General features: G+C 40.8%; 3 protein-coding genes across 5 annotated transcripts in view; 1 reads left to right on the forward strand and 2 right to left on the reverse strand.

The window, feature by feature from the left end:
* The window catches only part of LOC109527429 (sodium channel and clathrin linker 1-like), a 26,622-nt gene extending 18,719 nt beyond the window's left edge, over positions 1 to 7,903 (reverse strand). The window contains exons 1-11 of the mRNA XM_019889366.1: positions 7,820 to 7,903; positions 7,452 to 7,500; positions 7,296 to 7,363; positions 7,025 to 7,077; positions 6,805 to 6,877; positions 6,182 to 6,237; positions 3,274 to 3,409; positions 2,471 to 2,593; positions 897 to 962; positions 516 to 586; positions 240 to 330 (exon numbers count right to left, since the gene is read on the reverse strand). Coding sequence (XP_019744925.1) covers positions 240 to 330; positions 516 to 586; positions 897 to 962; positions 2,471 to 2,593; positions 3,274 to 3,409; positions 6,182 to 6,237; positions 6,805 to 6,877; positions 7,025 to 7,077; positions 7,296 to 7,363; positions 7,452 to 7,500; positions 7,820 to 7,888 — 855 coding nt within the window. The 5' untranslated portion in view covers positions 7,889 to 7,903. The remainder of the gene's footprint in view (positions 1 to 239; positions 331 to 515; positions 587 to 896; positions 963 to 2,470; positions 2,594 to 3,273; positions 3,410 to 6,181; positions 6,238 to 6,804; positions 6,878 to 7,024; positions 7,078 to 7,295; positions 7,364 to 7,451; positions 7,501 to 7,819) is intronic.
* A 66-nt stretch (positions 7,904 to 7,969) lies between these two features.
* On the forward strand, positions 7,970 to 10,491 carry cunh4orf33 (chromosome unknown C4orf33 homolog). 2 transcript variants are annotated; one of them, XM_019889365.1, is made up of 6 exons: positions 7,970 to 8,128; positions 8,469 to 8,662; positions 8,844 to 8,904; positions 9,015 to 9,066; positions 9,151 to 9,350; positions 9,995 to 10,491. In XM_019889365.1, coding segments are annotated over exons 1-6 (606 nt in total). In that variant the 5' UTR covers positions 7,970 to 8,126; the 3' UTR covers positions 10,092 to 10,491. The 2 variants fall into 2 exon arrangements, with proteins under 2 accessions (XP_019744924.1, XP_019744923.1); XM_019889364.1 differs by lacking the exon at positions 7,970 to 8,128 and adding an exon at positions 8,135 to 8,394.
* Positions 10,492 to 10,586: 95 nt separating this feature from the next.
* LOC109527426 (sodium channel and clathrin linker 1-like) lies at positions 10,587 to 18,928 on the reverse strand. Of its 2 annotated transcripts, none has more exons than XM_019889362.1 (18): positions 18,767 to 18,928; positions 18,628 to 18,683; positions 18,385 to 18,520; positions 17,900 to 18,025; positions 17,175 to 17,245; positions 16,598 to 16,688; positions 15,757 to 15,848; positions 15,447 to 15,624; positions 14,443 to 14,541; positions 14,117 to 14,188; positions 13,934 to 14,008; positions 13,671 to 13,810; positions 13,307 to 13,499; positions 12,301 to 12,497; positions 12,066 to 12,144; positions 11,259 to 11,351; positions 10,957 to 11,024; positions 10,587 to 10,735 (listed from the first exon to the last, which is right to left on the reverse strand). In XM_019889362.1, the coding sequence occupies exons 1-17, from the start codon at positions 18,779 to 18,781 to the stop codon at positions 10,995 to 10,997; spliced, it is 1,743 nt and encodes a 580-aa protein (XP_019744921.1). In that variant the 5' UTR covers positions 18,782 to 18,928; the 3' UTR covers positions 10,587 to 10,735; positions 10,957 to 10,994. The 2 variants fall into 2 exon arrangements, with proteins under 2 accessions (XP_019744921.1, XP_019744922.1); XM_019889363.1 differs by having other exon boundaries at positions 10,692 to 10,735; positions 10,953 to 11,024.
* Positions 18,929 to 25,640: the final 6,712 nt, after the last annotated feature.

The raw sequence follows: 25,640 nt of genomic DNA on the forward strand, positions 1-25,640 counted from the left end.
GTGTGTGTGTGGGTGTGTGTGTGTGTGTGTGTGTGCCGTAAGGGCAGATCCCGGGAGGTTAGTTGATCGAAAAGTAGATCTTCGGTCCAAAAAGTTTGGGCACCCCGGTCTAAATCATTGAATGTGTGTAAAACGACAGTCTTAATGATCCTCCACAATCGGAAATAAAAATAAAACAGCTGTTTCGGCAAGTCCACTGAAGAACAAATTATCATATTCTAAAATATGTATTTGTTCACCTGTCGCTTTAGCTGGTGCTGAACTAACTGGAGCTGTTTGTTCATTTCTTCCACTTTGGTTGTGGCTGTCCCCAAATCACCTTTGGTCGTTCTACAACACAATAGCCAGAGAACAATTCAGTCAATAGTTACTTTTCCGAACCATTATCCCCAATTATTACACTATAACAGCCATCAGTATTGCTGGATCCTGAACCCATCAACCGTCGCCAGAATATAATCGTGGACGATGAACTTCTGTGATAGGCATTGTAAATCAAAAAGTTATTTAGTTACCTGAGCTGGCTGTGTAGCCCCTCCATCTCCGTACTCTGCTCTGTCACCGTTTTTATTAGCTGTTGATTGGTCTGTGTGTGACAAGAGACACAAGTTTGCCATTTGTGGAGCATTGTTCTTGTTGTACTCTTTTGATTCAAAACAAACTGTTGAAACTTTCAAAATGAATTGACAACAATGCTATTTTGCAACTGTTCTCTCATGAGAGCCCTAGCTTTGTCCTCATTAAAAATACATTAGATAAGTATTGTGTTACTCTCTCTTCATCCGACTCCAGTCAAGGTTCTATTTGTACCTGTATACTGATTGTGTGCAGGTCCATACATGTGAGAGCTACGAAACATGCAGAAGAAGTACTAGCATGGTCTTGCCATTACATACCAATTGTAGTTCCTGGTTGGTCACTTGGAGTTGGTGTGTCTGCTGGTGGTTAACTACAATTTGATCCTGCGACAATAAAAGCAGTTTGTATTTGCCTCATAATTTCAATCAGGTAAGATCAAAATCTTTCAATGATCTGAATTAGTACCAAGGCCGGGTCGAGACAGGCATGTATAAGGGGGCAGGCACAAATCTTGAGGGGGCATTGTCGAAATGACAAATTCACTCACTTGTATGCGGGTACACTAAACAAGTGTTTGTAAAGCACTGTGGTCTCAAATGCTTGGCACACTTATTTTACTGTGGTTGTTGTTGTTAGACTAACAATGTATGAACTTAGGTTAGAGTTAGTTGTATGCCCTACCCTCAACCTAAACTGACTGCACTTTGTCAGGTCTCTAACCTAAGGCCTTCCCAACTTGGGTGTCCCAATGAAGACTAGCTTCTGGTGGTATAAGTCTTAGCTTTTTCTAAATTTTTATAATACCCTAAGGAGGATGTTTTTTTTTTTTTAAATACAATTCAAGAAACGCAACAAGGGCTATTAGCCTAGAAAAACAAAACAACTTAGCAGTTACTTATGTCTACTGGATACGACCATGAGGCATGTCAAAAACATGTCCAAAAATGAAGGCATCCTGGTATCCTGTAATCCGGTGGTCCCCAACTCTCATGCCGCGGACCGGTACCAGTCAATGGGTCATTTGGTACCGGACCGCACAGAAAGAATAAATAACTTACATCACTTCCATTTTATTTATTTCGGAATCTGAAAGATGTTTTATTTTGAAAAATGATCGGATTCTCTGTTACATCCTTTGACAGTGTGTCACATTTGACGTAGGTCAGGTGCGCTTCTCGGTCACATGATAGGTTACCGCTAAAAATGAAACCCAGGAGCAAAATGAGTAAAAAACAACCATCTTTGGAAAGGGGAAATGGGCCAGCCAGGTGACCGAAGAGGAGCCTACAACTTTCAAGAAATAGACAGTATCAGGAGTCCGACTTCAAATACGGATTTATCTCAATGGAAGATTCCCACGCAACAAGCCCACTCTGCATAATATGCAGCGATGGTGAGTCGTATTTTTCATGCATTTTGCGGTGAATCTTATTTTGAAGGCACGTTTAAACATTACAATAGCGACCAGAGAATGTGGCGGCCAGATAGGACGTTCTTCGTGTCATGATTCGTGTTTATTATTATGTTTCGAAAATACTACAGTTTTCATGGCGGTCATATTATATTATTTTGTTGTATTTAAAGGCCTTGAAAATATTGTCTGACATTAAACCGGTCCGTGGGGCAAAAAAGGTTGGGGACCACTGCTGTAATCAACTGAAAAAAAAAAAAGAGTAATACACATGAAATTAAGACAGTAAGCAGCAGAGGAGAGAGGCACATGTTAGTAAAAATATGTGAAATTGAATGTATTTTGGGGGATTTAGTATGGGTGGGCTCAACATTTATTTAAGGGAGCCAAGCTCCCTCTTGCCCCTGCCCTGATTTGTACTATGATATTAATCGTAATACAGCACCAAACAAATTTGCTGTTAAAGTCTATGAGGAGTACCTTGAGCTGCTGTTCCTTAGCATCAGCACTCTGCCTATCAGTGAGGTTCTTCTGGTAGAACTCCTGGAGACGATCAAGCTCCAGTGCTGCTGTCTGCCACAACTCCATGGCTTGCATCCGCTCCTACTCAAATACACAGAACACATTCAAAGCCATGAAACATTTGAAGGGAAAGGGTCATCAACCATACAACATTAAAAATAATAGTGAGTTTCCATTATTCAGGCACTTCATCCATCCATCTTCTTCCGCTTTTCCAGGGTCGATTCGTGGGGACACCATCTTAAGGGAGGTAGCCCAGACTTCCATCTCGCCAGCTACCTCATCCAGCTCTTCTGGGAAGGTTCTGAGACGTTCTCAGGGCAATGGGGAGAACTCCTGGGGAGGACTCCCCAGGACTTCTAATACCTCATCGAGGTGGCATCCTGATCAGATGCCCAAACAACGTCAGATGGCTCATTTCAAAGCAGATGAACAGCAACTCCACTCTGAGCCCCTCCTGGATGACTGAACTTGTCAAACTATCTCTAAGGGAGAGTCGGCACATCTTGCAGAGTAAACTCTGGCCACATAGGTGAGGTACGAATGCAGATCAACCGCTCAATCAAGACTGTAGATGCAACAGGCAGCTGGATATCAACTGCGCATAACAAGAGGGCTGCACATGTGTAACATTAACTGGAACCTCAACGCTTCCTTCAAATCTAACCATATTGCTTGAATTCATTTCTGTTTCAAAAAGGAGCAAAACATATCCGGTACTAGTCAAAACAGGGAGTAATCACATATGAAAGTATGAAGACCTGTTCCGAAAGCTTGACTTGTTCTTGGAGATTTTTAACCATTGCTTCCTCCTCCAAAATGTTCATCTCCACTCCAGGGATGTTTGAGGCTGATTGAAGCTGCTTCTCAACCGATTCCCTCATTTCTGCATGCAGCCTGCCAGGTTAGTGAAAATAATATCAAACATTTCACAAAGCATTTGTCTAGATTACAATCAAATACAGTATAAGTATTGTCATGCAAATATTGTTGACCAACATTCATCAGTAAAATGACTGAAATGACTGCAGATTTGAAGGAATGTTTATGCTACAATGGATATCTACTACATACCAAACTGTTCAATTGCCAGCATTTTCGGAATGCGAAAGAATCGCGACCAAGCTAAATCATTTCAGGAGACAGAGCTCTAACTTTTCCATTGACAGCACTGGTACAAGCAACCACCACAGTTGGTTGCACAAGCACGTTTCAGTCACACTCTTTTTTTTTTTTCCTTTGTGTGTGTGTGTGTGTGTGTGAGGGGGGAGGGGGGGCTCTGTTTGGCGACAGAACGTTCGCAAACCAAAGAAAGGAAAAGCGGTTTCGAGAATAGATTGATGAATAAATGGATGCTGTACTTAAATTACTTAGCAGCAGCATAACTTTGATCCGCTACAGCTCTTGTGGCGGCTCCTCCTGCTAAACCGCTTCCGCTGGGAGAATCACAGTTTAACATTGTGCCTGGGATCTTAATCCATCAATTCGAGTCCCTCAACACAGATAGGTCAAAGGTTGGCTTTTTTGAGTTGCACAATATGCATGCCTTATAAATGAAACAAGCACAGACAGGATGTCTGTCTTTATCATTTAATTACTGATGTAGTTATTAATATTCATGCATCGGATTCTAAATGTGAGACTGCTATTGTTCATCTCTGCATCTCAGCATTTTTTACAATTTTTACCAGCAATATGGACACACCTTCTGCGTGGACATGTTCAATCTCAATTTGGCATAACACAATAACAGAAATACATCGCATAATGAAAGTACAGTATTCACAGCGCTTCACTATGTGCATGTTTGGGTTTTTTTTTTTTTTTACACCGTCATACCTAAATGGAATCAATTCGTTTTTTTCCCCTCAAACCATAATGACAACGTGGAAAAAAATGTTGATTTTTTTTTTTTGATAATTAAAAAAAAAAAAAAGTAAATAAGTCTTCACATTTGGTCAAGATTTTGTTGTTGGACCTTTGGCAGTATTTACAGCCTGAAGTTTTTTTGAAGATGATACCACAAGCTCGGCACACATATGTTTGAGCAGTTTCACCCATTACTCTTTGCAGCACCTCTCAAGCTCCATCAAGTTGGATAGGGAGCGATGGTACACAGCCATTTTTAGATATCTCCAGAATTAATCAATCAGATATAAGTCAGGGCTCTGGCTAAGCCACTCAAGGACATTCACAGAGTTGTCCTGAGGGTCATGTTGCTGGAAGTAAAACTTTCGCCGCAGTCGGAGGCCCTGACCACTCCCGGAGGAGGCTTTCATCCAGGATGTCGCTGTACATTGCTGGATTCATCTTTCTCGCTGAAAAACATCCCCACATCCAGATGGTGCCACCATTTTGCTTCACTGTAGGGATATTGTAAGGAGAGTATTAGCTCGGTAATGAGCAGTGCCTGGTTTCCTCCAAACATGAGTCCTGGCATTCAAGAATCAAGAGTTTTATCCTTGTCTCATTAGACCAGAAAATTTTCTTTCTCATGGTCTTGAGTCTTTCAGGTGCCTTTTGGCAAACTCCAGGGGGGCTGCCATGTGTGCATTACTAAGGAGTCGTGTGTATTCATGATATATTTGGGTATGTTTCAATGATTGTTTCATAGCATTCTTTAGCATCTTTAAGCTGTATTATTTAAGCCTTTAAAAAAATATTACTTCGGTGTCGTTACTCTTTTGTGTGCTTGATTTTTGCACTCCAATCTTTCTTAATTTTTAACATTTGACATTTTCTGGGCTATATATCTTCTTCAAGCGCTTAGTTATAGATGTTTATAACCTGACACACAAAAAACATGTTTGCTGTGACTTAAAAAGAAAATCAATGATGATGAACAATAAGTAGATAAAACAAAATATTTAATGTGAAATATTTTTTAAAAGGCAAGAACGCATTGATTTCAGCACATGTATTAATGGAATATGTAGTATGGCTATTGGGCCAACATGAGCAAACTTTTGAGGGGCCTGACAGTTACTAGGGGTGTGCAACCCCCAAAATCAATTCACTCAGCTATTGAGATTTTATATGCCAAGATTCAATCAATCGATGTCAAAGTTCATCATCGATGTTCATGATTTTTCAAAAAGCAACGGTGAAGCTACCACTTACCACTACTCGGTTACATCGTGGCCCCACGCCATTGGCCATAATGTCGAATCCTGCCCACCTTCTGCCCTGATTGCTCAGTTTAGATGGCCGACCAGCTCTAGGAAGAGTCCTGCTGGTTATGAACTTTTACATTTATGGATGGATGGAGGCCACTGTGCTCACCGGAACCTTCAAAGCAGCACAAACATTTCTGTTGCCTTCTCCGGATTCATGCCTCCAGAAATCCACTATCACAGGTGGATAATGATGGCTGTGAGAAGCTTCGGGATGCTTTGTGGCAAAGACTGTGAATACCTATGTACATGTAATTTCCTTGGTTTTTTTTTGTTTGTTTGTTTTGTTTATGTACATAAATTAGCAGAAATGTATAAAAAAAAAAAATGAAAATACATTCACATTGTCGTCATGGGGTATTGTGTGTTGAATTTTGAGGGGGAAACTTAATTTATTCCAATTTGGAATGAGGCTATAACATAAAAGATGGTAAAAGTGAAGTGCTGCGAATAATTTTCAGTTGCACTGTATCAGGCACCAAAAGAAGCCAGATACCTTTCATTTTCCTGGACAACAATTTCCAACTTTTCTTTGACATCTGTCATGGACACCTGAAGACAAGAATTCAAGTACATGAAGCCAAAGTACATAAATCTCAACATTCAACAATACTTTAACAAGAAAACGGTTTTATATGAGCAGTGAAGAAAAAAAAAAAAAAACAGATGAAAACTAAATCTCATCCTCTAAAATCCCAAATCCTTTAAAAATGTTTCCACATGTCCATCACCTTTATAAAATATTGAAATACAAAAATCTTGAATAATAAATTTCAGTACATTGAGTGTTCCAAGCACCTGTAAAAACTCTGTAATAGACAACGACGTGAACAAAATTGAGAAGGGGGCTGAAAATAAATGTCAGCTAAACTCGACATCTTTAGTCAGATCACTCAAATCTAAATAAGAAATGAATTAACCTAATCACATGTAGTTTTGTCACTTTGTGTGGGCTACAGTAAGATACTGGTACATAAAAAAGAAAACTACCGTCCTTTGATCAGCTACAATATAATTTAAACTTTATGTCCTTTAAATTCATGACTAAAGAGGTAAGTTATATTTTTCCATAACTTTGACTGCCTCGTTTTGTTAATTCACTCATCTTGTGGTTTTCACCTGGTATTTCTGCAGCTGTTGAGACATTTCATCAATGTGGCGATCATACTCGGCTATCAGCGGAGCCATTATGCTGGAATACAGAAAAATAATATGTAATTATAATTTATGAGTCGTACATTCCAACCATCAAGACACAACTCAACTTACAAATCTCAATGATTTGTTACAAAATTGTGTCTAAAATGTACAATGAGACGACGTGACTGTTGTGTCAGACCTCCGATCAGAGAGCCAGGGAGCATCAAACTCTGTCTTCTTTGCATCTTCAACCTGTGGGGAAAAAAGGTTTGGTAAGAGGGCGGTATGTCGTACTCACATATCATTCAGACTGAACTCAAGCATACGAGCACATTTTATGCATCGTGAAATCTCTCCTCCACACATCAGTCCCTGGCCCTCCCCGACTTAAGCCAACTATATTGTTCACTAAATAATCTATTAGTAAAGTGAAATGTAAAAAATAACATGTTTATTTTTTGCGTGTATACCTGAGATGGTTTGGTCCGTGCATTCCCCTCACGTTGATACCGACCGAGAGAAGAATTCAGCCTACGGACTGAGAACACGAACTGCTGCAGTTTTTCCTCTTAAATTATCCACATACTCATTTCCCGTTCACTATGATTCATTTTCAGTTTACCTACCTTGATCACGAAGAAATTCGACCTCAGTTTCCATGTTGGTTGGTACACCCTAGACCGAGGCAAATAAAATCATGCAAGCGCATCAAACGGACCCAGGAACAAAATTAGCATTGCTTTTGTTTGGAGCATACGAAGCACGACCAGGCTTGCGAATAACTGTATCAACTTTAAAAAGTGTATCGAGAGAGAAGACCGGCGCTAGCTAATGCTTCTTATACAGTGGATAAGACAGGAAGCACGCTAATCAACGTCCGCTAGCAATTGGTTAGCTAAAGTAGCCAAAATATTACATTCGATGCGGTAATTGATTTACTTTTACAGTTTGATAACTGTTGTTTTAACAATTATGATAAAACTGAGCGCAATAATTTTGAGAGGTGCGCCGTCCGTTTTGAAGACAACAAGCAGCAGCCAATGACAGCTAAGCTGTGCACCATATTAATTGTTCCGATGTGTACAATTTACCAAACAAAACAGTTCTGCCCTCGACGATAAGAACTGCAGGCACTGCTGAGTGCAGTTTACTGTCAAACGCACAACTGCACTCACATACAGTATCTGCTTGCAAAAAGTTTTAAGTTTTTCATTTTCACCGATATATTCTCCACTGAGGGGCAATGTCATATTGTTAGTTCATAAACTCGACTACTGCTACCAGGACAGGTCTGAAATCATATGTAGGTTACTTTTGCTTCTTACCTAAGCAAATTCGTTTTACGAGCTTGATAAGATGTGAATGATCAGAACTGCGTTAGACATTAACCTAATATGATAACGCATTGCGTAAAGTAATTAACAGCCAGGACGGGAAAAGTTGAAGTGGTTAGGAGACTAACATGCGAAGCTCGTTCGTTGAGTTGGATTCTTGGAAGGACAACATGGGCTTAGTTCGCGGACTGCAGTTTGTGACGGTCATCTGCGTGACTCTGAGTTGCGACTCTTTGTAAGAATGCATTTCATTTCTTGAACTAGGGCCGGATGGAACCTCATAGTCCTTATATGCAATTCTACTTCCAGGCCGAATATGCAAGCAGAGTTTGAGATCCTGCACACTTGGGACAGCATTCCTGTGAATCATGACCCCATCAGAATCATCTTCTCTCCTGGGGCTGAAGGGCTAAAAATGAAGACTTTTGCTCCCTTCTTCAATGACCCACAGGCCCCAGCAGGACCACCTGGCCAGCCCTTCCCTGGACTCTGGGATTATGAAGGTGGGTCCAGCTCAGCCAAAATTACAGTGTATGTGTTTATTTAGGAACAATTTCAATTAAAATTTATATTAAACAAAAACGCATCGTCAAAATAAGAGTGTGTGGTATGAGGTTTTAAAAAGTATGCTGCATGTTGATTAGTCTGGTGCAGAAAATTGAAATATTTCTTTTATTTTCTTAGTTGTTGAGTCCTTCTTTCTTGATAGTACTACAGACAATTACCTAGAGGTGGAGATTTGTCCGTAAGTAAAATTTTAACTTGCTTTTCGATTTGACACACCAATAGATGTCTAATAAATGAATACTGAGACTTCCACTTAATCTTGTATCGCTTTCTGTGATTTTGCTTTAGACATGGTCAGCACTTGGTATTACTGCTGTCAGGGGTCGGCCAAGCATTCCAAGTAGGCAGATGTAAAACAAGTAATCAAAAGGGTTCATTAATGCTGTGCCATGTTTGAAAGTATTACTCTTGTTTCCTGTTCCAGCAACAACTGCCGATGGTTTTCAATTCGACAGTCACTGGAGACACATGGATGGGTGAGGCTCTCCTTCCCTGGATTTACTTTCCTCCCAATGTGAACAAGATGAACTCTTATGCTATACATGGCTCTGGAGTGAAGCGCACATATGAAGCACTCTACCCTATCCCCAGTGATGAGCTAGTCGAAGGACAAAAGCCGAACTTGTAAGTACTGTATACTTGTAAAGCATGAACTTAATTTTTATTCATAGCAAAGCTATTCTTTTCTTTTCCAGCTAATTAGTACGCGAACAAATTGGATATGCCGTGAAATTGTAAGACAGTTTTGAACCAGATCAATGCGTATTGTAATGTATTTCGGTGAATTGGCATGCAAATGGCACAATTAGCCATCTGTCCATCAACTTTCTATTCCACTTATTGTCACTCAGGTCACGGGTGAGCAGGAGCACATATCAGAACTCTGAGGCAGATGTGCGAAGCATTCGGCCACCATGCCGTCCTACGGCACGATTAGAATTGTAAACTCAATCTACTTAGTGAGAATATTAGAATTGTATTGAAAAAAAAAATCCATAATACATCACCAGATCTTACATCATTGTTTTTATGCTTGTGGAGGCTCTCAGTCGTACAGGAAAGTTCCATCGTAGAAAGGGTTCTACAGATGACGACTGACAGAACCCTTTCTACGATCATTGTTTTTAAGACTTTTAGAAATGCAAATGAATTGTTTTGATGTGTAAGACAACACTTTGGTAAGCATTTACACTCTGAAATTGTTTACCCTACATGGATGCATACTGTATACATTGTGCATTATGTTTATGTTCTCTCTTTTCTCTCAGCCACGCCCTGAAGTATTTTGGCGATTTCCGCCTGCAGAGCATCATGGGGCATGGCTGGGAGCAGCCGGAGTCTGAACTGTGGAAGGGGAAACCCTGAGCATCTCAGAAACTCGTTTGTCCTCTCTCTCATCGATTTCCTGGACTTGCGTTCAACAATGTGCATCTGCGTGTGTTCACATGTCACTAATATAGAAATGTGTTTTTTGTACATTGGTGCCAGTGGTTTTGGCTTAGTCCTTTGATCTAATTGAACAAAGTGTATTGCATGTCTTTCTAGATTTTTCAAGAGTACCACATATTCAAACATCAGTGGCATATTTGGTTTTTGTTTGTTTTGTTTATTGTGACTGTGACAATGCTTTTCATTTTATTTCATTTCTATTTTTTTTTTTTTGGGGGGGGTGTTTGTCCATTTATGCACTGGTTTAGTAATCACAAAAGAAATTGGAATTGGAGAGGTTTTGTGGTAAATCATTAAATGTGAATTTTCCATTGCACACATTTAGTGTTTGCATTTTCTATTGTGTTTATTCTAAATGTTCTATATACGAAAGAGTGGCTGTTAAGTGTTCATCAAGACTTTTCACCCGCTGAAGTGGCAAAACAGCTGTCGGGAAAAGAACAGAATCAACATCAATTTAATTTTCACTTACCATAGTTGCAAGGAAAAGTGTGTGGATGCTTTGGGAATTACCTGGATTTTTGAATAAATTGGGTCTTCAAAGGTGATCCGATCTTCATCTAATTCACAAAAACAGACACAGTCTGCTTACACTAATGATTGTTTTCATTGGACACATCATGTAAACATTGGGGAAAAAAATGGAGCACATGAATCCTGAGGCTCAAGACTTATCTAAGAGTTAATTAGGAACAGGTGTCAGCCAACCTCGAGTCCAATTAAAAACAAGTTTTATATTCCATGAAGAACTACGCAACGTGAACCAAAAGGATTTACTTACTTTTTCTTGCATCTTTACATACTTGAATACTTTGTACTTCAGATCATATGCATGCCATATTCACGTTCCTGTTTGGTCAGAAACGTTATGATTAGGTTTTCTCTATTTTTCTTTAACATGTTTTACAACACACTGGCACAATATATTAATGATGAATTGACATCTTTCTGACTGTCCTCGAAAATACTTAATGAAGGTCGATGGTACAGCTAAGCTGTTGTCATGTAGGCCATTGGACACCATTGGCCATTAAATAGTCACCATAATATCGCATATCACAATGTCCTGATCATTAGTCGTACCTGTTGTGAAGGTGTCGTGCGTTCCTCAACTTCAGTGAGTTGTCTCTGGAGGCGACTGGCTTTGTCTCGAAATTCAGACAGCTGTCTCTCATACTGCACAAATAGAATAAAGAGAATATATCGCCTATCTGCATTTATCTGCAGTACGAGGAGACTATGCAAGCATACTGTCAGTTTTTGGTGTCTATGCTGGCATTTATTAAAGCATACTTTAACAAATCAGGTATTTCCGATACCGCTTATTGTATTTCGGTTCGTAAGGTAGATAGAGCCTATCTATCACTCGCAGTGAGAGAGGAGGAAAACTACTGGACTGAACCCCAATCATTTGGAGGTCACAAAATTGTCATGTTTTGTTCTGTTGCCTCCACTAGGTGGCATCGGAGGACTTCTGCTCCAGCGTTGCATCTGTTGGTCATTTTGTCATCAGCTCTTTGTTTACACTACTATAAGGACTGTCTCGCCAACCATTTGTGGTCGGATCGTTGTGTTGCTGTCATGGGTTTTTGTTTGATTGTTACTTTGAGGCCTTTGTTTTTGTTATTGATTTTGTTTGTCTAGTGTGCCCCTGTAAGTGTTTTTGTAAATATATTTTGTTCCGTCCGCCCTGCTTCTCCTGCCTCTCTGCTTTTCTGGGTCCTCTCCCATCGCGCATGTGACAAAAATCAGACAAAGAATTCACACTGATCTTGTATTTAATGTTTGGGCGAGAATTAAAGTTTGAAATTCGTGTTTTTTGGGAATGTGGGAGAAAGCTGAAACACAAGGACCACATCATTCACCTCACTTGTTCACTCATTTACTAACCTTCACAATAGTATTGTTGTTTTTTTTTAGCTGGATCTCAAACTCACGTGAACGTTGCTGGTGTTGATCCAGCTCTTCTCTGGAAAAAAAAGACACAAAGAAATTGATCATTTGCGATCATCATAGAGTCATTAAAATTGATATATTTAATGCCCTTTTTATACAACTGTCTGGTCTCAAATCACATTCCACTGCCAATGTCTATCCTTTTCAATCTGTTATTTTTGGTTCTTACGTCAGATTTCTGATCCTGCATTCGAAAGCCTGGGCCATGTTTGGGACCTCCACTTTCCAGCGCTGGATACTTTTCTGCTGTGCTGTCAGAAGACGCATCAGATCAGCACTTGAGTTGTGACTGCGCTCCTCCAGGTCACTCATCTGTGCTTTTAGTGTCTTCTCCTTAATGCTATACTCTTGCGCCATCTGTGTAACCTAGCAAAGTGCAGCACATCGATCAGTGTTATCTTCTTAATATCTCTTTTTCAATTTTTTTTGAACAACACAGTACAGTATTGCCATTCAACCGTTATTTCTTGCCAATGTCCCTAAATTGGTCCAGGCATGTAAATGTAAGAGTAGAGAAAGTGAAAAGGAAAAAACAGTGCAGGTACTCTGCTTTATTGGCTGAACTGTACGCTTTTCGCCGTGACATATTTCTCCACTGTGAGTGTGAGCGCGGATGGTTGTTTGTCTCTGTGTGCCCTGCGATTGGCTGGCAACCGGTTCAGGGTGTCCCCCGCCTACTGTCCGACGACAGCTGGGATAGGCTCCAGCACCCCCCGCTACCCTTGTGAGGATAAGCGGATCGGAAAGTGGATGGATGGATGGGGGTCATTCTTTGAGGGCGGCCCAGTTGTCGAGTGGTTAGCGTGTCAACCTCACAGTGCAGAGGTCGTGGGTTCGATCCCGGCTCCAGCCTTCCTGTGTGGAGTTTGCATGTTCTCCTCGGGCCTGCATGGGTTTTCTCCGGGTACTCCAGTTTCCTCCCACATTCCAAAAACATGCATGACAGGCTGACTGAATAGTCAATTGTCCTTAGGTGTGAGTGTGTGCGCGGATGGTTGTTTGTCTCTGTGTGCCCTGCGATTGGCTGGCAACCGGTTCAGGGTGTACCCCGCCTTCTGCCCGAAGACAGCTGGGATAGGCTCCAGCACTCCTCGCGACCTTTGTGAGGATAAAGCGGATCGGAAAATGGATGGATGGATATTTTTCCACATTTTTCCTTAAATTCTTAAGTGTACCTGTTGTTTGGCCTTCTTTTGGACCTGCAAGGAAGCCTTGCGCAGCTCATCCATCTCTCTGCGGAACTGAACATTCTCCTGTTGCAACTGGAGTCGCTCATCACTGATTCTGGCACAGTCCTCCCTTGCTGCAGTCAGACAGCCCTTTAGTTGCTGCACTTCTTCCTGGCATCGGGACAACTCCTCATTGTAGCTAAAAATAGAAATATGGATAAAGGAAAGACGATAATGGAACAAAATTTTATACATGTTCGCCGACTGCTATCTTTGAAGGGGTCTGTGTTATCATAAGTGTAATACACTGTCGTGGTGACATGATGAATCACTGACTGGCTTCAAAAACAGTGAATCTTATTCCACCTACTCCACTTCCAACTTTTTTAGTTTGCTTTGGGTACTTTGCAAAGTGATGCTTATTTCATCCTTCATCCGCTCTGCCTTTAGACACCTCTGGTGAAGGGCGTCAATTTTCCTAAACTCATGCTCTACCTTGCACTTGGTCACCTTAAAAAAAAAAAAAAAAGCATTGCATAAGCTTATTGTACCACTGGTGTGCATAATAAAACATAAGAAGGACTTTGGATTCGGATTAATCTGTCTCTTCTTGTGCTACAGTTAAACATCTACCTTTGCCAGTTCTTCTTCCAAAGCTTTTCTCTCTCGCTTCGACCTCTCAATCTGAGATTGTTTTTCCACACATTCCTACAGTGAACAACAACAAGAACATACAGGTAAAGCCAGGTGTTGGAAAACAATGCTTACAAAGAATGACATTGAGAGAAATTCGTACTAAGCAGGGTAAAAACTTGCCAGTTGCAATCGAGACAATTCCTCAGCCATACTTTGCATTTCAGTGTTGCACTGCTGACGCATATTATTCAGCTGTTAAAGAAGTAAGAAGTAAAGTACAGTCAGTATGGCAAATTTAGTTCAGCGATTTGTTGTGAGCTGGGACCTCTCTTAACAGACTATTGTCACCAATATAACACTAAAATGGTGACTAATACTGTTCTTGACGATAGCTGTTATACAATTTATGACAAGTACATTTTCAAACTGGCATACTTTGACATCCAAATTTGTTTGAAAGTCTTGCCAGCAGTTTTTGCTTCCAAACCACATACATTCTTCTCTACCTCTTTTTTGGAGCAAAGAGTAGCATCCTGGATCAACTGTCGAAAGGCCTTTTTTGTCTTCTCAAGCTCCTCTGTCAAACGCTTTGCCGTCAACTGAGCCTGTGGGGGACAAATGGAAGGTCGGCCGGCAGGTTAGAAAGTTAAAGCTTCAGTGATTGGAGTTCAGACTCAATTTCCCAAGAAGCTCTTACCTAACACTGTCTTATTTCTGTTGGTTTTAAGCAAATTTTGGCCCCGCTCAAATTTAGGTCGTAACCTTGAGACGTCTACCTGACGTCAGCAACATTAGATGTGCCCATTTCCTTATACTAGGGCCTGATCTCAATTCCCACACTACTCCCTATAGCCCTCCATGAAGTGCACAGAAAGACGTACTGTACATGTAGCGTTCACGAGTGCATGTTACAAGTGTGTGAAAACTGCAGAATTGGAACATAGCGCGTTACATCATCAACTTACGCTGCCGTGTTGGATCAAATTTAACGGCAGCACTCGCTCTTTTGTCAATTTTGCTGCTTAAGCTGATATTAAAATTGCAGTAAAAACTTAGGCTCACGCTTACGGCCGATGGCAGCTTTGGCTCCACTATTCGTAGCCCCTGCATCATCTTTTTTGTAGTGAATACTGTGGTCTCTGACCGCAGACTGTGTCACGACACAGTGGTTGGAACTCACTTATCCACAAGTCACAGAAAGGGAAGGAGCAACAAAATGGCTATTTATTTTTCATGGTCACTCATTTCCAAACAGTGTTCAATATAAGTTGCCTCATAACTGCACTCTAGGCGACCGAAAAAAAATTGGCATATGCCAGTAACACCAAAAACACTTTAATTTCATAACATAAACACTCCTCTGCATTATATTACTCGTATTATTATTTTTTATCTGATGGGGCTCTTCACAACAATGCAAATGAAAGTACAGTACCTGATGTACATATTTTTAACTGGAAATCAAGTTCTGGTGAAAGGTACAAAGAGAGCAAGTATATACTGTATGTACCTCATCCTTCTGCAGTGTTGCTTCCTCAGCCATCTGAACACACTCTCGCACTTTGTCCAGACCCTCATACTTCTCCTGTTCTAACGTAGCGCAGCGGGCCTTTAGGTTCCCTGCTGTATTCTCCCACATAGATTGCTCTTTGAGTGCAGCCTCTGTCTCCTGAGATGCAAGTTTTATTCTGAGCAAATGTAAACATCAAGAGCTGATCAGAAAATCATCGAACGACCTGTCCATATATTTAAACAATAATTAAAACAATTAAGTAAGAATAGTAAATGTTTGCATATAAAACCTTTTTTTTCATACTCACCTGGTGTCCTGCTCGCTGATGGTTGTCTGAAGGGTTTGGATTTGTCTCAGTGCTGCTTCCTCTCGACTCCGTGCCTCTGCTTCATCTTCCTCCTGAATGTGCATTGCATTTGCACTTTTCAGAAAAGCCAGATCTGGTAGCAGACTATGTAGAGCTTTTTCTGCACATTGATTTCAATACAGCATCACGATATTGGTGCACGTTACAGTGTTAAAGATATTACAGCGAGCGCATTACGGTTTACAAACACTATATGGATAAAAGTCTTCCTGAGATTTTCACCAATCAATCAGGATTTGAACTAGACACCCTAGTACTGACTCGATTTAATTATTTAAGGATGAGTATTTCGTACAGTTGACTTTGTGTGTGAGAGCAGGATAGAGGTAATTTTCAGTTGATCTCCAGTGCACAAAGCAGAGGGAGTAAGTTTGATGTTCACAAACTTGACTGGACGGAAACCAGCCCTGATTTGTACGCAATCAAACATACTTAGTCAGAAGTACCAGAGAATGTGTGAACCCTCTTATCCAACAACAGTGGCCTGGCAAAGTGCTTTTACTACATGCATTGACCAAAATTTGTGACCAAAAAAAATCTATGGAAAGGCCACTCTGGCAAAAAGATTTGACAGAATTGTGGAATATGGAGAAAACCATAGCAATTACTTTATGACTGAAAGCCACAATAACTTGTCGAAAATTAAAATGAAAAAAAAAACATTGGAATGTTTTGTTGATAATGTGGATAAAAATCAAATTATGAAAAGTATGAAAAGGTTGTTTTAGCCCTGAAATTCTCCATGTATATCAGACTCAAAATACCGCATTTCTTTGTTCACCTGTCTCTTTAGCTGGTCCTGAACAGACTGGAGCTGTCGGGTCATCTCATCCACTTTGGCTATGGCTGTTCTCAGATCAGCTTTGGTTGTTCTCCAACACAAGACACACACAGCATACTCGTTAGCCAGGCCTTATTTCGTGATTACTTTTAAGCCACCCGACATCGCGATCTTGATGCCACTCCGTCCAGGTGTATGACAGTTTGCCATAACAGTCTTGAGGGGGTGACGAGCGTAATCCAAATTATCATCACTGAGCTCAAATGGTGGCGCTCTAGGAATTGTGACGTGTGCTGTAAAAATGTGTGACATGACCAGGAAGAAGAATGAGAAAAAAAAATCTGTCATTGTTGTGACTGATACAGTATAATGTTGCCTTTAGATGCGAAACGGTGATCATCTATCCATCTTTTCTTGTTGTCATTGTGGTTGCTGGTGACATGGAGCTTATCCCAGTTGACTATGGGCGAAAGGCGGGGTACAACCTGGACTTGCTGCCAGCCAATTGCAGGGCTATTTTGGTTTAAAAAATGCATGTTGCAACAGCTAGACTAGAGTGAATCAGATATGCAATTACCTGAGCTGGATTTGTAGGTCCTCCAACTCTGTACTGTGTCCTGTTGCTGTCTTTAGGAAATTACAGTTTGTCTGTGAGTGACAAAAAGACACATGATTGGCATTAATGTGGCATGATTTCAAGCATATATTTTATTGTATCCATCAACTTTCTGTACTGCATACGTTGCTCAGAGTTCCCAGGGTTGTTGAACCTAATTGCAAGTTGACCAATATGTGGTAGCGAGTGATATATGAGCAATTATTCTTCAATATATGACCATATATTTAAACTCAAAATTGACTTATGCTACAATTCAGCTCTGTGAAAAGAAAAAAAAAAAAATCCAGTTGGGACTCTTGACGCTATATCCCTAATTGATTCTGTTCGGTCACACATTCATTTCAAATCTATGTAGTTTGTCATTTGTCCCTTGGTGTTTGTCTGACCACTGTTGGCAACAATCATGTGTCAAATAGTCGCCTGAAAGTGACGTCAACATGTTAAATCATAGCATAAGCGAGAGAGGTTCACATTCATCACACGATACAGTGCATTTGTACATTTTTCATCATGCTGAAGCCTGGAGAACTATGTAGGTTCTCTGTGTAATTATTTTGGAAGGATACTTGACAAACGTAACACCATTCAAAAAGCAATATTAGAAAGGGTATCGTTCTTTTGCGCACAGTGTTGGGGTCAATCGTCAAATTGCATCAAAACTCTAAATATTAAAATGGAAATACTGGCATGAGCTGTTGTCCTGTAGCGTTGGCATTGAGTCCATTAGTGAACATTTTCTGGTAGAACTCCTGTAGATGGTCAAGCTCCTGTGCTGCAGTCTGCCATAACTCCGTGACTTGCATCCGCTCCTATTCAAATGCATAAAATACACGAGTGATACACATTCAAAGCAATTTATACATGTGGATGTTAAAGACTAGAAAACATTTTAGAATCCACAACCCAGAAAACCGTTTTGAAAAAGCACAACTTCCCGCATAAATCACAAATTATGCACAATTAAGTTAAACATGGAAAGTCAAACGGAATCTTTGAAAATACATGAAATCATTATATAATGTAGATAATGTATGTAAAAGAGGCTAGTGTATATTATCCCTTGAAGTTGGGCCTTTCTTTGAACTCAGCCAAATATTTTATGTGGATATATTATTCCCTGCACTATTATTCCATATACAATCAACTCAAGAGCAAAACACATGCAGACCTGCTTGAAAAGTTGGAGTTGACTTTCATAGTTATCGATAAATCCGTTCTCCTCTACTATGTTACACTCTGCTCCTGAAGTCAATGGTAGCAACTGAAGCTCATTTGTGACTGCCTCCGTCAGCTCTCTGTGCAGCCTGAGAAGGTAGTGACAAGTTCATGTTTAAATATTATTCAAAATATATACAGCATTTTGTCTTGTGTTGATTCCTAACTAACAGATTTTGATTGAAGATTATCATACCACTTGTTCTCTTTCACATCATTTTCCAACTTCACTTTGACATCCGTCATGGTCACCTGTATACATAAAAAATACCCAATGTAAAATTAGTTCGAATAGAATACTTTCATTATTATGAGCACGTGGAACGTTAATATACATTGTATAAGAACATGTAGCCTGCAGCTTGAATTCACCAAACATTTGCAAGTAAGTGTTAAAAAACAAGAGGCAAGAAATTTTTGACACAATAGTGGTGAGTACTGCCCAATTCAGGTTAAATTATGTGACTATTCCACAAAAAAATACATAACGTAGTGCAGATTAAAGACAAACAACTGCCTTTATAGATCCGCATTTGACTGTCTGTCCTTTGTTACATCAATTTGGCCACCTGTGAAGTCATGTGATTTTGACTTTGTTAGGCTGCTCTCATTGTCAAAAATATGAGCTAAAATTTGTTAAAATATTTGAGTTTAAATGATTGAAGTCTAGTTGAAATGCATATGGCAGTAAAGATTTCCTGGACAACACTGTTTCCACACTGACACTGCCATCTGCAGGCGGCTTGTGGCTCGAAGTACACTAACTCCGTTTGAAAAAAAGCAAAACAACATCGCCCCGCGTAGACTAACAAAGAGTCACCTCTGGGGACACAATGAGGAAAGCCATGGCAGGCGTCTGAGCTAAACCTGAAGTAGCAGTGTCATGCATATACGCCAGCCCAAAAGCCAAGTCCCGGTCTCACCCCAGAACAAATGGAACTGTGTCAAATAGCACCTAGACGCAGGGACAGAAAAGGCAGAAGAAGGACATCCTTGTCGGAAGACGGCACTCTCAGAAGGCTACTGTGACTGTTTAGGCAGATGCAAAGGTCGGCGCTGGAGGTCACTTCCCAAAACAGCCTGCATCGAGCCATCCCCCGCACCACACGACAAGCACCTTGAGAGTACAGGGAGACTGGCTCACAGGCCGACTCCAGCCTCCAAACTATGGAAACAAGACTCAGAGGCAGCCAGAGAAACAGCATCATCATCCCGGGAAAGCACCGGCACAGACGGGGCAGACGGAAAACCCTAGTAGAGGCAGGAAGGCGAGGGTCACCTCCTCCAACTAGCATATCAATAATCCACCTCCAAGGCAAACTGTCGCTATGCAGTGAACCTCTTCTTGGAGAGAGCGGAAGCAGAAGGAACAGAACCAACGGCGTGTTGGTGCAGGGTCTCACCACTCTAACAGGTGACAACAGCCCTTGACCTGCAACCTCCAGAGCCTGAGGCACATCATAGACAATGACAATGCCTAGAATGACAGACAGGCAAGCTTCTATGCGAGAAGACCCATGGCACCCCTGGCAACGCTCAACCTGGTCATCTGCTGGTTCAACAAATTGTCCATGAATGCGATTTGAGTGTGAATGGTTGTTAGTGTTGTTAGTGTGTCCTGCGATTGATCAACGACCATTCCAGGGTGTAAAGCCTCTCAGCCTAATTAGCATTAACCCTAATAAGGACAAGAAGGAACGAAATTTGATCTCCGTGCAGTCAGTCCATGAATTTGACACACATCTCTGCCTTGACACGTCCAGCCTATTCTTCTCATTTGTCCATGCTGATGGAGGGATGGAGATGATAAAAGCACTGACCTTCCATATTTACAAATGTGGAGCCCCTCATTTAGAACACATTTTCAAGTACCGCTCTTCATTGTGGCAACCTTCTAATATTTGTAGATCAAAAGAATATCCCCCACCATGACATATTCCTCATCCGGATCAATATCACTCCATATTGCAGGCCTGGACAGCATCACTGTATTCCTTGATTGTCATAGCAGGTGGAAAGACAATTTTCAATACTTTGATGTGAAAAATGCTCTCTCAAAATTCACCTCTCGTCTTATGGCTCTTTCATACAAACTATGGAAATTAGCCCACATGTCTTTGCCAGATCAGGCACATCAGTTTTAAGATGCTTGAGTTGGTTGTTTATAGAAAATTTGACTGAGGATGAGGAAATATATTTCCCGTACTTAACTCCAGAGTCCTTCCACAACATTTTGGAGCATCCCTTCTTACCAGCACACTATAAATAGTTGGTCAGTGGTTTACATGGCACAGATCCAGAACAGCACAGTGTTACATTAACATCTTAATGCTCATTCATGCTGTATGAGCCTTGTCACATGCCGATTCAGATTGGAGCTGCTCATGCATATTCTACATTAATTTTTTTTTCATCCATCACCTGAAAGCTTACAAATACACACCCAAATGTAACTGTACCACAGAAACGTTTGTCAGAATTGAGATTCTATTGAATAACAGCAATAGAATAAGCACCGTCAACATTCCTTAATTTATTGGTGTTTTCTGAACCATGCATGCAGGTTCGCCAGCTCTGACTGCAACTCATGGTCTGGATGGGGTGCTAATTCCCCTATTCCCTTCAGTGCAGAAAAAAAAAATATGACAACAGACTCAGCCTGTGTTTTCCTCTGGGGAATTATCTTCTTGTTCACAGTAACAGAACTACATAAAACAACAACAAGTGTGACTGCTCCCTTGCTCTTGCATACTCTCGCCTCTTTGGAACCGTGCACTGCACAACCTCACAAACCACTGCTGCCTGCATGCCACGCTGTCTCTGATGTTTCCCTCTTCCCAATAAACACATAAATGTACATATACTCCATATTAGTTGTCAAAAACTTTATTGTTCTTTTTGGTGTATTGAGCCATCTTCATTCAGAGCGGGGCCCTATGGCAGATAAAATTCTCAACCTTCTTTCCAACGCAATGGACATAAGGAAATATGACAGCAAGGACGTGCACAACTTTCAAAACGTATGGAGCTATTTTTTATGCATGTGCAAAGCATCAATGCACCTCCAGCAAAGATTAGCGAGTGCAGGATGACATCAGAAGGGAAACAATGCCAGAACCTGGGAAAATTGAGCTCAAACATAGCGACACTGGTGACAGATACTTGGCTCACTGTGATATTATAGCTCTAGCTTAATATCAAAACTCGCAACTACAGAACTTGAAAGAACGCCTTTCAAAATGCGACAAGGAGTTTAAACCCTATCCCAAGTCAAAAGAGTGACTTGCATTTTTCATGTGACTTGAGAAGGAATACGTTAGATAGGTTGCACAAATGAAAGCTATACACATTAATAGCCCACTGGCTAGACAGACGAGGATGTGGGGACGACTTGCATTTTTTTTGGGGGCACTGCATGGTTGATTACAGATGAACTTTGTAAAAGATTTACAGCTTCCCAAAGATGAAAAATAAAGATCACAAAGTTAAGGAATTTCACTGATGTACTTGCGGAACTTCATTGTGCCAAGAGTCAAGGAAACTTTCCAGACTGCCAAGTGGTCTAAACTCAGCCATGCAAAAGTTGCCTTTCACCTGCAGGAAACATTGGCATTAAGTCGCTGCAAACGAAACACAAGATTTTGTGCTTCGCATCAACCATTCCCTCTCATATTGACCCAGCTTCAGAAATGGCAAGCCAATTACACGTTTAATCAAGAGAGCTGCCACTGTTTTAGTGTTTACAACTGATAACTTAAGTCCAGTCATTGTTCTGATGATTTATCCCAAAAAAAATGAAGATAACTACAATCACGTCCACATCACAAAAAAAATCTTATTCCTTCAAGAACGGGTTTAGTCTGCTGAATGTCCATCCATCCATCCATCCATTTTCTGATCCGCTTCTCATCACAAGGGTCGCGGGTGTGCTGGAGCCTATCCCAGATGGTTTCAGGCAATAGGTGAGGGACACCCCAAACTGGTTGCCAGCCAATCGCAGGTCTGCTGAATGTGTTGTTCTTATTCAGTCTTCAGTGCAATGCACTGCATGACCAAGATACTGTGTGGTAAACGCCATAACGACATTGAAGCAGGGGCAAAAAGGGGGGCAATTTCAAACACATACGACATTATCACAAGTCCAAAACTCGGTAAATGCTGATGTAAAATAGCTCAGATTACCACCTTATACTTAACCATGTAGATTTACCCAATGTTCGACCTTACTGTAAAGTGCAACATTTAATTGTCCTAAATATATGACAAGTTACATGAATCTAATTAAATTATTTTAATTAAGCAACACTGCACTTTCATTAGAAGCAAAATACTGTATATTTCATGCACGTCAAGTTTTTAAATTTATGTATGTATTTATTTTTTGCTTTTACGCAGGGCTGCTAGTTCTTTGAGGCGCGCGCCGTGTGTGTGTGTGTGTGTGTGTGGGGGGGGGGAGCAAAAAGGTGAATCTATGAAGAAATGTACAGCAATTGCCTTGTTTTTAGTGCAGTAACTACAGCTGCATCTCCATCTCATAGTAAGTAGTAGGGGGAGGATATGCACTGACTGTGAACACACAATGTTCCCCATTGCCTGAATCGAGCCTTTTTCAAATACATCGAACAGATACAAACACTGAAATGCATCTACTGTGCACATAATTACACAATGAGCCCAGGGAGCGGAAAACACGGCACAACGTTAAACAATGAGCAACTTAATTAAACATTTTCATCTATTCAGAAGAAGCTATTATAGTAATGCAAAACTGAGTTGATCTGCGTGGTAAAGCCCTGGGTCAGCTAATAGAACGATTGCATAAGCCATTCAAAAACACTCCCCTCTGCCGCTCTCGTTAACACGCGCACGCACACAGACACAGATTACAGAACAATAGTTGAAATTGCTCAGAGCAAAGAGCAAAGCATTTCTGTTAATTAATGATGGCAAATGATATGACAACAAAATTGCCACGAGCTTCTTTCCATTCCCAGACACACCATCACATGATACTTGCACGCATTACACTGTCTGATGACATCGGTTGCACCTTGTAATAATGCAGCAACAAATCACTTTGACATCCTGCTCTTGTGGAACTCGAGGGACATTCTCGATTCTTGACGAAACAGCCAATAGCAATAATCGCAGACATCAGACATTCAGTGGAAATGGTGATATATTCCCTCATCGTTTGCTTCTGGTTTTATTAGGTCTTATTAAATAGCGTCTCGAAAATGGATGGTATATATTTATAACAATATCCTTCATTGTCGTCCAGCAGAGAGCAGCAAATACTTGCTGATGCAAAATCTATCTTGGCTACTATGAGAAGGGGCTTTCCCTTGCTTGACATGAAAAGTCAACATCCGTGTCAAAGGTACAGTCAAAACATTGTCCAGGACAATGTCCAGGATATGTTTAAATATATAGAGGGCACATATCTGCTTGCCATTCTGCTTCGAAAGAAAGATTTCAATTTTTTTAATTGAAGGTTGTTGTATTATTATTTTTTATTGTTGGAAGAATTTGACTTCCATCCTCGCAAATGGGGTGCTTGGGGGTGGGGAGAACAGTGAAAGGAAAAAAAAATAGGATTACAGGCGAACCAACCTGTTGTTTTCTTTTCACTATCCTGAAATTCCACTCCCCCCTGTCCTTGCCGTAGACTCTTAAGACGGGCTGTGTATTTCAGTCTCCTCTGGCATTCCTGACTGACTGGCAAACAGGCTTCTCTTGAACAGGACCACGGAATGATTGAATTTTATGTTGGATTGTTCTTCTTTGTAACAGCCCAAAAGCCCATAGTGAGTCTGATCGGTTTTAATTGGCACTCTCAAGCTTTGAAATACATGCAGTGGTTAGGTGAAGAAATCCCACTTCTTAATCATCCCTTGGTGAACCCCCCCCCCCTGCTCCCCTGCCTCTCACATATGCACACACACATTATGAAACACATGAACACAAACCTGAGTGAATCTAAAATATGTGTGTCCCCACAATGATTCAAAGCTAGTTCCATCTAATTAGTTTGAGGAGATGAGAGGGGAGGGCAAGAACAGGTAGCTGCCTCTTGTCTAATTCCAAATCCCCAGTAGACAGGCAGGAACACGAATTTTCTCATCCTCCACAGAAAAGCGACCGCCTCCTCTAAAACATTCACAATCAGCTTAGGGGTGATTGTGCTTGTCAGAAACTTTCTGGTGTTCACCCAGACTGAGCTCTTCTGTTCAGGGGCTTGGGGTCTCATTTCCTCAAGTTTGAAGAGCGTTTCAAGCGATAAATGAGGATGAAGTTGCGATGAAATGTAGCGCAAGCGAGATAAAGGAGTGGTCTTGGAACATGAAACAAGCAAACGGTTGAAAATGTAGAATATGCAATGACTTTGTCTCATTTTTAAGGTTCTGTGATGTCGACTCAAATGAATGATTTATTCTGGAACTTGTAAGATACTGGGACATTGTGTTGCCTTTACAGAAAATGCCAGATTGTACATCGTGATTGGACTTATCAACACCCGGCAGTATACAGACCCAACTTGGCTTGAGTCCAATGGGATGTGTGTACAAACAAAAGTAAACTTTGATCAGTGTGCATGTGAGACTTAATCTCGGAAAGTGCCATACTAAACATATTATCGTTGAAACAGCCCCGTACTAAAATAGTCTCAAAAGTGATAATTCACTTGCAGGTGCAGTTGTGTATATTATCAGCAGAGGAGATAACAATGAGAAATATATCAACCCCCGCTTTCCATGAATGTAATGACAACCTAATAGCTCTGCTTTATTTTCTCAAACTGGAACATCATCACAGAGAGAACTGCAGTGGTGAAGGATGGGAGAACTATTGGAGGCACTTGTCCGAGGGATGACTGTGCATGGGCCAGTGTCCACCACATCGTGTTTTGTTTTGTTTTTTCACGTATGTTTTTCACGATGGAACACAGAGCACTGATACAGCTACAAAATGGAGTCTCAATGGATTTGACTTTTTATCCTTCGAATGTATCAAAGGTTCACAAATATGTGTTTGTTAGTCTGTCTGATTTTTCATTCCTGTTGGCTCTTTATCCAGGGTAAAGGACTGTTAGCATCTAGTTTTTCATTCAAACAGCCTAACGGACATGATTAACACAAATCAGCTTTGCTGTTGGACTATGGGGCAGTTAAGATTGTGCTCATTAAACTCTACCTCACAACAATTGAT

The sequence above is a fragment of the Hippocampus comes genome, unplaced genomic scaffold (assembly GCF_001891065.2).
Source record: "Hippocampus comes isolate QL1 unplaced genomic scaffold, H_comes_QL1_v1.1 scaffold86, whole genome shotgun sequence".
NCBI lineage: Eukaryota > Metazoa > Chordata > Actinopteri > Syngnathiformes > Syngnathidae > Hippocampus > Hippocampus comes.